The sequence below is a fragment of the Pygocentrus nattereri genome, chromosome 2, assembly GCF_015220715.1.
Source record: "Pygocentrus nattereri isolate fPygNat1 chromosome 2, fPygNat1.pri, whole genome shotgun sequence".
Taxonomy (NCBI): domain Eukaryota; kingdom Metazoa; phylum Chordata; class Actinopteri; order Characiformes; family Serrasalmidae; genus Pygocentrus; species Pygocentrus nattereri.
Window position 1 is genome coordinate 40,716,983 of NC_051212.1, and position 15,291 is coordinate 40,732,273.

Sequence of the window (15,291 nt, forward strand, 5' to 3'; positions counted from 1 at the left end):
ATCCCCTTGGATGCTCACTGGTATGCGGTACGTTCCCGTTTGATTGGGGTATGGTTGAAGGCGGTTGGTGATGTGGGGACCCGGACCAAATCCCGACCTCCATGTGGTGGCACTGGTCCTAGAAGTGTCCAGGTTCCCCACATCGCCAACACACCTACCCAGGCTTCACCCCAGCTCTTGCAGGTTCAGCTCCTGGCTCCTGTGCAGAGAGAGAAGGGAGACCATTTGTTGCTGAGTGTACCGTGAGGTGGAAGGGGTGAGGGGGGGATGGGGTGTGGGGAGGGCGAGAGCGAGAAAGGGGTTTTTTTTGCCCAGGGCTACCCTTTTTCGGGGAGCGGGCATAGGGACAGAGAGAAAGAGAGAGAGAGGGTTGCTGGGTGGGGTTTCCTGCCCCCAAATACGCCGCCATGTGCACCTCTGCCAGCTTTGTGGCCTCGGCCAACGATTCTGGTTGGTGGCACTGGACCCAAGCTGCTGTCTCCTTGTGAAAGCGGGTGACAGCACGAAGGGATGGTTGAACTCACGGAGCGACAGCGAGCGGTGTTGCTCCAGAGTTCTACCCACCCTCTAGAGGATGGCCCTTTTCAGCTCGTTGTACTCCAGCTGCGATTGAGCGGGGAGCTGTTATGCGGCCAGATGGACTTTCCCCGTGAACAGGGGCAGCAGTCAGATAGCGCAGTCCTTTTTTGGTCACCCCCAGTTTCCCGCCACTCTCTCGAAAAGCTCCACGAATGCTTCCAGGTCGTCCTGTGGACATCTTCGAGATGAAAAAGGTCGCTGGAGCTGGAGTACTGGGGCTCGACAACAAACTCCGGAGAAGTTTCCTGTCTGCCTCCTGGCCCTGAGCCAGGGACTCAAAGCGGGCTTGGTTTTCTCGCTGGGCGTCCAGGAGAGCTTGATATTGGGTTCGCTGCAGGAGGGAGAGGGCTTTCACCAACTCTTCAAACGGGTGAGGACTCAGTGGCGATGTCTGTCCACTCCATCCTGGGTTTTGGCACCACTGTCACGTTTGAATGGGTGGGGAGGAAAGACGCCGGGGGCAGGGGTGAAGGCAGAGAACAGATTTATTCTTTTAAACACAGCTTAAATGTAACATTAACATCTCATTCAGTTTGGCTCCCTCTCGTGCCTTGCCAGGGTCTCCCTCTCTCTCGAAGCTCTGCCGCCTACTGAAGGGAGAGATGACTACAAGTAGGCTGGCAGAAACAAGGCGCAGGTGAACATCGTCAGCTACTTAACCCGCTGGTTCAACTGGACCGGCCTCTCCATCCTGCATTCGACGCCTGGCCACGCCCCCTTCTCTACAAGCAGGTTGATGTTTGGTAGTGTCATCCCTGCAAAAATATCTTCTTATGGCTGTGTCGTCCATCTTGGGCTTGTTCACTTGCTGGGCAAACACTTCAGCATGTGTATGCCCCTTCTACATTACTAAAAATACAGTGGAGGACACTTTGAATGGGTGCCCAAGCCATTATCCAAGTTTACCATATGCATACTCCCTCCATATTCCTTTGTTTGTACTCCAGCATGTCTGGCATACATCCTCATGAATATCCTCTTGAAGCAGGAATATGGTGATTAAGGCCCAATCCCATTTCCTCTTTTTATCCCTACCTCTTGTTTTTGAGTGTCACCCTAACCCCTTGGAACTGAGTTACAAGAGGTAGTAGTTGAAATCTTGCCCTACGAAATGGGACAAGCCTCAAACATTGCTTCATTAATAGGCTATTAGCGCTGCTCTGTAGGCGATCCAGCCTGTCTTCAGGGATATCAGAGAAGGGTAAAGTTCAACAACCTCACTGTTGGGCTTTAGTTACATTTAGGGCATCATATGCCTACAAAGAGGGGCTATAAGTTATTATTATCACATTGGTGATACAAAGCTGAAGTCAGTGATTCACCAGGTTCTTGAATTTTCCCAATCCACCTTAAATGGTGCAGCATTTACATTCTGGTGCTTCATGCATCAGTACCGCTGGATTGTTTAAGGTGGAATGGGAAAGTTAGCTAGCTAGCGAAACGTTAGCATACTATTAGAGGTTTTAGTTTTAGCCCATAGTACATTGAAATGACATTAAACTAAGATAATACTGTACAACGGTTAGCATAATATTTAATGGAGAAAATACTTAAATTTGTATGTTTCTTTGGTCGCTCTTGTCGTTTTTTTTTTCCTGATAACACTCCGTTTGGAGTGTGCCTCTGAAAAACCTCCATTTGGAGGCCCGTGTAGCCCCAACACTTCGCCCTACCCCTCTATCTCAGCAAAAATTGGGACACCCTAACCCTAGACGTGAACACGCAAAACAGAGGGCCAAGTGGTAGGGGCCAGGGGTGAAATAGGATTGGGCCTAAGACTAAAAGCTGTGTGGCTGAGGTCCTGGCAGAATTTTGCCAGAGTCTTTCTGATTCAGCCTCAAGGCTATATATAAAGTTAATTTAACACAAAGGTTTTTTAATTGTGTGACAAGAAGATTGTTCTGGATGTTTCTGCATCCGTTTGTGCAGGCTAGATCACTGAACATATGAAATGGCTGATTTAAATCACTCTTCACTACTGAGCTTTGTGGACCTTACTGTCAAGAGACTGAAATGAAAAGCTGTAGAAAATCCTTTTCACGGGTCAGTCGGGGTGTGTATGTATATTGTATGTATATGTGTGGCTTACTGCCGCATGTTTAATGCTCAGAGGCACTTGGCAGCTTTGTACAACCCAAGGGTATTTGACTGCTCAGTAAGCACTTTTTTTCTTTTTTTTTTTTTTGCCTGTAAGACGTATTCAGTGGTCTAATTACAGGGGGGCAGGGTGGGTAGGCACACTGGGGCCTGCTTTTTTTTTTTTTTTTTTAGTACTTTTTTTTTTATTTACTTTTTTTTTATTTAGCCTTTCCAGGCTCAGACTGTAAGCACTTCTTATTCTAAACAAGTAGTAACAGGTATCTTAGAAAAATGTTTGTTCATCCAGGCCTTAAGTGTTTTGTGTTCTTCTAACCGTATTCATCTAACTTGCATAATAAATAACTTCACTGCCAAACATTTTTATGTGTAGATTTATTTGTATTTATTCTAATGTTTCATAGCAAAATAAATACATTTGATGCTAGCAGGTAGAGTGGCATGCCATGAATTTGTCTGAGCTATAACAATGCCAAAGAAACATGCAAATTAAATAGTCATTTTTATTAAGGCAAAGTTTGTTTTTTTTTAATGAGTGTTTTTGCACACCTACACACAGCACTTGTATTAGTCATCACTGAGAGTATGATATGCTTTATTAATGTGCCTATTGTTCGGTGACCCTGGTTACAGTATTTATTTAAGTTTGGCCACTAAAAATGTGGCTCTAGGGGCTGCTGATTTTAGAGATTATTTTGCAGATTTTTCTCCTTGAAACAATCCATCAGATCAATTTTCACACATTCACAAATATCCACCATCAATAACAGTACAGTTACTCTTGTGAAATTCAGAGAAAGTTTGGTTGAACTCAAAACTGATTGCATCTGAAATTTTTGTTTTTGCCAAGTTACCACTGGGATAGCTAAAATGAATGCAGAGTGACAGAATGAATGAAGTGACAGCTTTTTTTCTAGAACTCTAGCGTGCAATGATGGCTGGCTTATTAAAATATGTCTTTTACTGCCTCTGGCATTGCTGACAATAAGTAACGCATTAGAAGCTACAAAAATAATTAGAAAGTTCAGAGTTTTGTGGAAGAAGGTAGTAATGGTTTTGAGAAGGTTATGTTGTTTTGAAGCACCTCATTATTTTTTCCAACAGGCAGACACCATATGTTTGTTCTTTATTGGTCTTGTTTAGACAAAAAACACAATATTAAAAGGTGTGGTTGCAGCTTCCAACACAAGCGCTGTTATAGCAGTGATCTTCAGCAATCCCAGTAACATACCCTATAGCCCTGTTGATTTAAGCCTGATAAAGATTAAGGAGTGGTGTTGATTGATAATATACTCAGCCAGACAGAAGACTTGTGAAAAATAAGTGTCCCTTGATGTTGTTTCCTGGTTTGACTAGTACAGTGGAAATAATGAACATTAGGGGAAAGAACAACATCTGGCAGCAAGTGTTACTGCAGCAGACTTAATAGAGGAACTGTAAATTATCTATATGTATGATAAACATTCCTATAATTCCACAATTTCCTAGACAAAACTAATGCCTTACACCTTTGATGTTGTAACCGGAGAAGAGGTAGAAACACCATGATTCATCTGCCATATTTAGGAACAAAACAAAACTTACATACACACACACATCTAGATTATCACAGTAGTATTTTATTTTTAATTCATAAGTTTGTGAGTATACGGTTGATATCTACATTATACTCCTATAAAAGGAATGCTTAACTATGCTTTCAGTATTATTTATACCAAGCAACACATCAGCAGTGTGAGTTGACAAGCAGTAGTAAAAATGTTGATGGCAAAAACATGACACTGGTATTTTGAGGAGAAGGAATAGTAGTAGATAAAATACTATTGGGATTCTGCATTTTATCGCTATGCCGCAAATAATCCAGATAACGTACATACAGTGCAAACATGCTATCTGAATCGCTGAGTTGTGGATCTTTCAGCAGTCTCTCAGCTTCTGCTGGGTAGGCAGTTACAGTCTGAGTTAATGTGTTATGTTAGTGTTATGTAACTGTTATGTTAATGTAACTAATGTTAGTGTATGTTATTGAGGGAGTGAGCTTTTAGAGAAATTCATCGAAGGAACTGTAGGTTTCTTGGGGTAACAATAGCGTTCAGACTCAGTTTAGCCTTTATCATAGAACCCTTTTAGTGTGTCTACTAGCCTGTGGGCCACCTCTGTTGCTCAGCTGCATCAGACAGTGGCATGGTTTGTGACAAGTTGTTCCCATTAAACTAAGAAATCTGCAGAAGACAGCTGGTACTGACTATAGTACCGATTACTGCAGTGTTTACAAACACCAGCAGATACGTTTACATTTATGGCATTTGGCTGATGCTCCTATCCAGAACAACTAACAGTTTGATCATTTTACACAGGTAGACGAAGGTAGTGTTAGGAGTCTTACCCAAGGACTCTTATTGGTATAGTGTAGGGTGCTTGTCCAAGCAGGAGATTGAACCCCAGTGTACAGCATGGAAGGCAGAGGTGATAACCTACACTATACCAACCACAGATACTGACACTCCTAGATTTAAATGTGAATCTGAGACTTGATTCTGATGTGAATCAATATTTAGCACCAAGCCAGGTATGCTCCTACATGCTTATGTGTTCACCACAGGTTTATCTATATATTTTTATTTTGTTTTTTTAGTAAAATATTCATTTATTTTTTCTCTAGTGAAATATGGTTCTTATTAATAAATATGGTTCTAATTACTAATTAGTTCACTGTACTAATTATACATAATTACAATAGTAATTGCAAATCATTAAAATAAGTTCTTTTTTTTTTTTACTTCTCCTGTAAAGTTACCTTTTTGGAGAAACAAGCTTAGACTAGTTAGTCAAGGCTAGGTTAGGGTAGAGTTAGTATCAATATCAGTACACTATATTGGCAGATACCTAAAGGTCAGGTATTGGATTTGAAAGGTAAAAAGTGGTATTGGTGCATTCTTAATTATTATACAGATTTCTAAATATTGTGTATTTTGGATTTTGGTTAACAAACCTGCTTGTTGATTATCCTAGAATTAAAAAGACCCTCCTCTTAGCCAGAACAGACACTGTGGAGAATAATTTTCTGTTAATGCTTGGCTGGCCAGCCTTAGCATAGCTTTTAACCTTTCAATGCGACCTCTCTCTCTCTCTCTCTCTCTCTCTCTCTCTCTCTCTCTCTCTCTCTCTCTCTCTCTCTCTCTCTCTCTCTCTCTCTCTCTCTCTCTCTCTCTCTCTCTCTCTCTCTCTCTCTCTCTCTCTCTGGCTCTCGCTCTCTCTCACTTTCTCGCTCTCTCTCTCTCGCTTTGTCTTTCTCTTGCTGCATGAGTTTCAGAATCTTTTATAGTGCTATTTTTCGGCAGAAGGGTGTGCATGTCTTTGCTCCTCCCAGCTTCCTTTGGCATAGAACACAGCAACAATGTAAACAGATGCCAGCAAAATGCCGTTAGATGCAGACAGAGGCACTATGTCATTTTTCCTGCACTCCACATTGAAGGTGGAAGCACAGAGATATAGACATGTCTGTCCTGGGAGGCCTGGACAGGGATTTACCCTACTGTGCAACAGTTTGAAATCACCCTTTTCAATAATATACAAACACAGGTTTCAACTAATTTGTAGGAACCTTTCCCAATGTTGAGCAGAACTGTAGAAGATTCCGTAATGGGTAAGAAAGCTGTATAGCGTTAAGAATTATTGTCTTATACATATAGTATAATAGTGTAAAAAGTGTATATTTGAATTCTGTAAAGTTAAACCAGTTAAGCACCCGCACTCTTTTAATACAGAGTCATGCTGTTGTAATAAATGTAGAATGTGGTTTGGCATTGCCTTGCTGACATAAGCAAGGCATTTCCAGAAAAAGGCGTCTGGATGGCAGCATATGTTGCTAAAACATAAATATCATTTAGCATTAATGGTGCCCTCACAGATGTGCATGTCACCCATGCCATGTGCACTAATGCCGCCTGTATCATCATGAACACTAGCTTTTGAACTGTGCACTGATATCAAGCTGAGTGGTCTTTTAGCCCAGAGAACAAAATGTCTATGATGTCCAAAAAGAATTTCAAATTTTGATTCGTCGGACCACAGGTCACTTTTCCACTTCCCCTTAGTTTGTTTTAAATGAGCTCCGGCCCAGAGAAGATGTCAGCGTTTCTGGATCGTGTTTATATGTGATCTCTTATTTGTGTTTGAGTTTAAACTTGCATTTGTGGATGCAGCAACAAACTGGTTTCACAGAAGGTTGTTTTCAGAAGTGTTTCTGAGGCCATGCAGTGATTTCCACTATAGAATCACTTCGGTTTTTAGTGCAGTGCCGTTGGACTTGTCGCTTTCATACAGAAATTTCTCCAGATTCTTTGAATCTTTTATTGATATGTCCTGTAGATGATGAAATTCAAAGGTTCTTCGCTGTTTTATGTTGAGAAATGTTATTTTTGAATTGTTGCATTATTTAATTGTGCAGTCTTTCACAGTGGTGAACCCCTCCTCATCTTTACTTCTGAAAGACTCAGCCTCTCTGAGATCCTTTTTTTTAATTTAATTTTTATTCTCAATCACGTTACTGACCTGTTGCCAGTTAACCACCATGTGTTTTTTATTAGCATTACACAACTTTACCAGCCTTTTGTTGCCCCTGTCCCATCTTATCTGGATTGTATTGCTGATGTCAAATTCTAAATGAGCAAATATTTTTCAAAAGCAATAAGATTTTCTGTTTCAACATTTGATATGTTGTCTTTGTACTATTGTCAATGAAATATAGGGTTTAAATGATTTGCACAATGTTGCATTTAATTAATACATAATGCGCAGCATCCCAACTTTTTTGGAATTGGGGTTGTACAATACATGTCTTGATGCGCTGCTCAATACTGTACACCACCATCCTGATGAGAATTTGAGTGGCTGAGTGAAGGGAAATAAGTGAATCTCCCCCATGACCACCTCCTTTTTTCTATGCTCATTGTCCAATTTATCAACTCAATATAGGTGCACTTTGTAGTTCCACAATTTCAGACTGTAGTCTATCTGTGCAAATCAGTCTCTCTAGGCTATCTCTGCAAACTTTGTTAACCCTCTTTTACCCTGTTCTTCAGTGGTCTGGACCCTCATGGACCCTAACAGAGCAGGTACTATTCGGGTGGCAGATCATTCTCTAAAGTCAGAGACGATAGCTCATCTGCTGCTGCACAGCCTATGTTGGTCGTTTTTTAGTCCTTCATAAGTGGCCACAGGACACTGCCCACATATGAAATTTGGTAATGGTCGGAGATTGCTGATTTTTGCGGTATGATATTAAACCTGTCCATGTTGAGACCTATTGTTAAAACTAAATCTAACGTGTGACTACAGTAGTGTGTAGGCCCTGTTACATTATGGGTTATGCCAACAGAGTCTAGGACCTTTTTTAGTGGGTCATCTGCCTTCTCAGAATGGATATTTAAATCTCCTACAATTATTACTTTATTATTGCACCCAGCTAGGTTTGCAGCAAAATCATGATATTCTTTAAAAATTCTAAGTAGGGCCCTGGTGGTCTGTTAAATAATGAAAATGCACGCTCCTGCCTTCATTTTATTGCTGAATATTCGTTCGGTCTAACCTATGTTAGAAAATGTCAAATTTATGATCACTTATAATTTGACTGCTTTTGAGTTTAGTGATCTTATATTGAGTAACCCAAACGTTAGATCTGAGGTGATGCTACTATCATCTGAAAATGATTTATTATTGTTTAGGTTGTTGAAACGGGCTGATTGAGTTTTTCTATGTTTAGATTTTATTCGGGACAAAGACACAGTCTCAATACAGTTGAACTTGGGTGTCGCCTCATGGCGGTTTGCAGACGGTCAGTTTAGCCTGTCTGCGGCCTGGTCCCAGCTCTGGATTGTTAGCAGCTGTTTACACTACTCTGCTGACTAAATAAAAGACCCTGTGCTATGCTGCAAGAAAGTAAGGCAGCACCCTCCTGCATGAGGTGGACACCATCCCTAACTATAAGACCAGGCTTGCCCTTGAAATGTAACCAATTATCTGTAAAGCCCACTTGATTTTCCAAACACCACTTGGACATCCAGCAGTTGAAAGTCTGCTGTAGGCTTCAGTGCCATGCCGCATTGGGATGGGACCAGAGCATGTTATGGCATCAGACATCCAGTTTAATCACCTCTCTAATATTACTCTTGGTTACCTCAGACTGCCGCAAATGAATATCATTGGCCCCCTCCATGAATGACTATCCTCGAACATCTCTTATTAGCTAACAGTCTAAGGTTGCCACTAATATCCAGCACTCAGGCTCCCGGTGAACAGCTAACTGTTACTGCTGACGCCCCTAAAGGAGCAACTAATTTCATATGTTGAATGATCGAGTCTCCTATAACCAGAACACTTTTAACAGGCTCCAGAGCGGGAGTTTTGCTGAGCGCTGCATACCTGTTTGACACATGAATCGGAGGAGCATGGTGTTCTGGTGGGCTAGCTTTGGCCTCAGTGTTAGCTTTAGCCTTAGCTTTCCGGCTATGTCGCCGAGACGTCACCCATTCACCCATCTGTGAGGGCTCTAACGCCGGATCAAAGGGGTGCTGACTCTCCCTAAGACACCCAGAGCTGCTAGCTGTAGTGTAGCAATAAACACTCTGGCAACAGAGGTGTTAACTGCAACATTTTAATTACTACAGACCAGACTGGACCCCTCAAGGGTCAGAAAGCATCAAGCAATTATGGAATTAGACTAAACATGCCCTTTTAAACCCTTAAATTGGCACATATGTGGGATAGATAATTGCTGTCAATTACATAACTTGCATATTAGTTTCCTAGTAGGTACTGAGTAATTTATAATAGTTACTTGGTGTGAAATACATATAGGCCACTAATTTACTGGATTCATGATGATTGGTGCACAATTTGGTATTCTCACAGACGTTTGAGCAAAGTTCAAATTAAGAATCTTTTTTATCATTGTGTTGGAGTACTAACAGTACTAGAGCTGGGAGGCAGGAGGAGTGCTGGCATGAGGTGTTCATTGGTGCTGATTGTTTGCATTTTTTTAAATGTATGAAACCAATAAAAGTGCTTTTTGCATATGTGCAGTATCTCACAGAATTGAGTGCACCCCTCACATTTCTGCAAATATTATATCTTTTCGTTGGACAACACTATAGAAATGAAACTTGGATATAACTTAAAGTAGTCAGTGTTACGGCTGGTATAGCAGAATAGATATACTGTCCTCTGAAAACAACACACAGCCATTTAATGTCTTAATAGCTGGCAACACAAGTGAATACACCTCACAGTGAACATGTCCAAATTGTGCCCAATTGTGTCGTCGTGCCTGCCTGGTGTCATGTGACTTATTAAAGTCAAAAGGTTCCAGGTGTGAATGGGGAGCAGGGCTGTTAACTTTGGTGTTTTGGGTACAATTCACTCATACTGGCCACTGGATATTCAACATGGCTTCTCATGGCTAAGAACTCTTTGAGGATGTGAGAAATAGAATTGTTGCTCTCCATAAAGATGGCCTAGGCTATAAGAAGATTGTTAACACCCTGAAACTGAGCTATATTTGTGAAGGCCACTGTAATTAGTAATAAGAACCGTGTTTAACAAATAAATTGAATGTAAAATACTTTATTGTGCATAAGAGAAACAGAACTGAACAATACATAGATAAAACTGTGATATAAGCACACAGCAGTTTCTCTGGCTTGGCAAAAAAAGGCACTGAATGCTGTTTCACTTCCAGGTTTACTGTTTACTGCATCCTTTTTACTTGCGTCTCTGAGCATCACATTCTGCTCAAGTTTAACAAATATCACAGTCATGATATCTGGACTAATGTTAACTTGGACTGTAACTGACTACACAGTGGGGCATGAGATTACTGAAAGAAGCCTGATTCTGATGGTGAGGGGCTCCTGTTAGCATGTTTTACACTGTGTATATATGTTGATAAACCTAATAGCTTAATTCCAAGTGGTATATTACACACTTCTGTCTTCCCACGAAAGACTAGCGTAACAGATGTTCCTTTAGCTTTTTGCTAATGTTTTTCAAACCACCCCAACGACATGTTATTAAGCTCCGTTTAATAGTGCGCATGTGCAGTGCCAGAAATTGCTTTGTGGTACCAGGCCTCCTGATAGCTGTTTCTCTTCGTGTTTGCTCAGTACTCCATGCACAGTTATTTTGATTGAAATCTTTATCGGAAATTGTTCATAGACAGCTGTCTGTGGGGGCTTCTTTTCACATAGAATATTATTTTGCCAGAGCATTTTTATACATTGTGAGAATATAAATCATAGGCTTTGTCTACACACAAGTCAAGTCAAAGTTTATTTATATATAGCGCTTTTACAACAGGCATTGTCACAAAGTAGCTTTACAGAAAAATCTGTGTGCAAGACCTCATGAACAAGCCACTGACGACGGTGGCAAGGAAAACTCCCTAAGAGAAAGAGGCAGAAAACTTTTAATCAAAGGGGGAACCCATCCTCCTCTGGTCGACACCAGGTAGCAAAAGTTTGTATAAAATATTAAAATACAGAAAAGTAAAAAAACAGATGAAGCATATGTTACAATCAAATCTTATAGGTTGTATTTTAAAACTGGATGGCTCAACTGTACATTTACATACACTGTAAAACGGACCTGGCCTACCAGAATAGTACTTTGTCAGTGCTGCAGCACCTGAACCGAAAGCATCCTCACGTGAACTGCACTTTTCCAGGTGGACTCGGATCCTCTACAGCATGTGTTTATGATTGCTAACTGATATGAACAGCCGTGCTTGGTAGAACGTACAGTATTTGTAATTATTTGTAGCCTGTGTTATGAGTCGATAGTGACTAGGCATAATAAGTAGCAAGACAGCAAATGCATCAAGATCTCACTCATGTAATTTATCTCTCCTCATCTCTCCCTCCCGCACACAAACACACACACACACACACACACACACACACACACGGGTTACATCTCAAAACACGCCTTCCCATACATGAGGTAGTAATAATAAATGCAATAGATGGACAAATTCATTCATGACTACATTCACTACACCCTTTTTCTTTTTTTATTCAGATGAAACTAAGCACAAATAGGTTAACCTATGTTTGTGAAGCTGTATTTCATAGTTTTTTTCATGTACATCATAAAAGTTTCTCAGAAAGGTTGAATAAATGGGCTTAGCTCTGGAGAAAATAAGTCAAAAGGTTTTAAGCTTTAAAAACATAAAAGTGTTGAGTTTGAATAAAAACATTTTGTGAGGAATAACAGCCAATTGCTTGCTCATTTTAAGAGGCCTTTCATGTTGCGTAACACACTATCGATATAGTTGTTTAAAAACACAAAAGTGTGATTTGTCCGATTAATCGATGAAAAAATCAATAGAATACTCAATTGCAAAAATATTCGATAGTTGCAGCCCTAATATATACACACACACACACACACACACACACACACACACACACACACATATATATATATATATACACACACACACACACAGCTCAGAAAAAATAAAGGGAACACTGAAATAACACATCCTAGATCTGAATGAATGAAATATTCTCATTGAATACTTTGTTCTGTTGAATGTGCTGACAACAAAATCACATAAAAATCATCAATGGAAATCAAATTTCTTAACCAATGGAGGCCTGGATTTGGAGTCACACACAACATTAAAGTGGAAAAACACACTACAGGCTGATCCAACTTTGATGTAATGTCCTTAAAACAAGTCAAAATGAGGCTCAGTATTGTGTATGGCCTGGGCATGCTCCTGATGAGGTGGTGGATGGTCTCCTGAGGGATCTCCTCCCAGAACTGGACTAAAGCATCCACCAACTCCTGGACAGTCTGTGGTGCAACGTGGCGTTGGTGGATGGAGCGATACACGATGTCCCAGATGTGCTCAGTCGGATTCAGGTCTGGGGAACGGGCGGGCCAGTCCATAGCTTCAATGCCTTCATCTTGCAGGAACTGCTGACAGACTTCAGCCACATGAGGTCTAGCATTGTCCTGCATTAGGAGGAACCTTGGGCCGACCGCACCAGCATATGGTCACACAAGGGGTCTGAGGATCTCATCTCAGTACCTAATGGCAGTCAGGCTACCTCTGGCGAGCACATGGAGGGCTGTGCGGCCCTCCAAAGAAATGCCACCCAACACCATTACTGACCCACTGCCAAACCAGTCATGCTGAAGGATGTTGCAGGCAGCAGATCGCTCTCCAAGGCGTCTCCAGACTCTGTCACGTCTGTCACATGTGCTCAGTGTGAACCTGCTTTCATCTGTGAAGAGCACAGGGCGGCAGTGGCGAATTTGCCAATCCTGGTTATCTCTGGCAAATGCCAAGCGTCCTGCATAGTGTTGGGCTGTGAGCACAACCCCCATGTGTGGATGTCGGGCCCTCATACCATCCTCATGGAGTCGGTTTCTAACTGTTTGTGCAGACACATGCACATTTGTGGCCTGCTGGAGGTAATTTTGCAGGGATCTGGCAGTTCTCCTCCTGTTCCTCCTTGCACAAAGGCGGAGGTAGCGGTCCTGCTGCTGGGTTGTTGCCCTCCTATGGCCTCCTCCATGTCTCCTGGTGTACTGGCCCGTCTCCTGGTAGCGCCTCCAGGCTCTGGAGACTACGCTGACAGACACAGCAAACCTTCTTGCCACAGCTCGCATTGATGTGCCATCCTGGATGAGCTGCACTACCTGAGCCACTTGTGTGGGTTGTAGAGTCCGTCTCATGCTACCACGAGTGTGAAAGCACCACCAACATTCAAAAGTGACCAAAACATCAGCCAGAAAGCATAGGTACTGAGAAGTGGTCTGTGGTCCCCACCTGCAGAACCACTCCTTTATTGAGTGTGTCTTGCTAATTGCCAATAATTTCGAGTTGTTGTCTATTCCATTTGCACAACAGCATGTGAAATTGATTGTCAGTGTTGCTTCCTAAATGGACAGTTTGATTTCACAGAAGTGTGTGTGTATGTATATATATATATATATATATATATATATATATATATATATATATATATATATATATATATATATATATATATATTTATATTACACAGATGATATAACAGATCTTAAACGGTGGAATCTGAAATGGTTTAGAATTAGATATTATATATCTAATATTAGATATTACATATCTAATATTATATATTAGAATTAGATAGTTAATCTGAAATTTTGCTCACTCAAGCATTTTTAAATGCAGTACAGGATTTTACTATTACATAATGGGATAAAGGACAAAAAAAACCTGTATTAACTGTTGTGCATTGTTCTCGGATGGATGGATGGATGGATGGAGCACATAAAGGAAGAAATAGCTCTTGCTCATTACTGATGTTGGCCTCCAGTCCTTTAACCAGAAATTCAGCTGAATTTTGTGACACGCTGTTCTATGTTAAGGCAGCCTCAACCAGGCTGGGCATTGCGTCTGATTGGATGACGTGAAGAAGCGTTGATGTACAAGTACGTGTTATATTCTCCACTTCCTTTCAGGAAGCACAACAGCGACATAGAAAGCAGGAAACTGTAGCTCAAGCCACAACGTATTCTTCTTAACTAAGAATGTAGACAGACTATTCCTGTGAATTTGCCCTTCCTTTGTGTTGTCTCAGATGAATGAGACATACCAAGACGCTAGTTAGTTTGGATTTGAGACTGCAATGGCAGTTACTTTTGGCTAAAACAAAGGGAAAGTACGGTCTTTTGTCTCCATGACCTCACTTTTCTTGTTGGATCATGAGTCTCCAAAGAAATGCTACCTTGGGTGAGCGGCTGGGGTCTGGTAGGAGCCCGTCTTGCTGCCCAGCTAAAAGGGAAAGCACTCGCCGCTGGTGCATTCTCAACAGGCCCTGGCTCAAGCACCGCTCCAACTCAGCCCCCGTCGAACCCTTGGACGCACATGAGAGAAGAATCCAGGTCAGACCAGCCATGCTCAGGCAGAGCCTGACCTGGTCCAGCAGGAGCATCTGCACGCTTCCAGCCGACCTGCCTGTTTCCAGGGTCCACAGTCTTCCTGACCCCAGCAAGATCACTAGCTCTGGTGTCCTCTTGGCACATGTTCAGCCAGAGTGTCCAAGCTCATCCGGCTCCATGGTTCCCTACTTGCGCTGTGCCTCTGAACCAAGCACCAGTGTATTTATAGAAACCCCATGGCTTCGGCGACAGCGGAGTAGCCCCCTGCGTTCTGGGATTCTCTTGTCCATGTCACAGCGCATCAGCAGGATTCTAATGGCTAGAGACGAACCGAATGCGCCAGACCTGGGGGAAGACGGTAGGCTCTTGTTAGGTTTCAATAGCAGGAACAATTTTTTTATTACTTTCGGTCTTTATGACTTTAATAGTACTCAAAAAGATGCGATTGGATGGATTAATTACCACTAGGCTGACCCCCATATGAAATGAACCCTACATAATGATCCAGTTCCTATGAATAAATGTACAATTTACTAACGGTGAAATTATGTTTACAGCTGATAGCATGCGAATCCTATTAACCTTAGTTTAATCTAGACTATATTATGCAGAGGCAGTTTTCTCCTTTTTTTTTTTTTTTTTTGTTCCATTTTGGCATGTTGGAACAGGTGTGTCATG

General features: G+C 41.7%; 1 protein-coding gene across 4 annotated transcripts in view; it reads left to right on the forward strand.

Moving 5' to 3' along the window:
- The window catches only part of rasal2 (RAS protein activator like 2), a 118,219-nt gene that overhangs the window by 11,778 nt on the left and 91,150 nt on the right, over positions 1–15,291 (forward strand). For 3 of the 4 annotated variants that reach the window (XM_017710975.2, XM_017710976.2, XM_017710977.2), the window contains exon 1: positions 14,203–14,971. The exons of the other annotated variant lie outside the window; for it this stretch is intronic. In XM_017710975.2, the coding sequence (XP_017566464.1) occupies positions 14,437–14,971 (535 nt within the window). In that variant the 5' untranslated portion in view covers positions 14,203–14,436. Of the gene's footprint in view, positions 1–14,202; positions 14,972–15,291 lie in introns of those variants that run through there. 4 annotated transcript variants of the gene reach the window in all.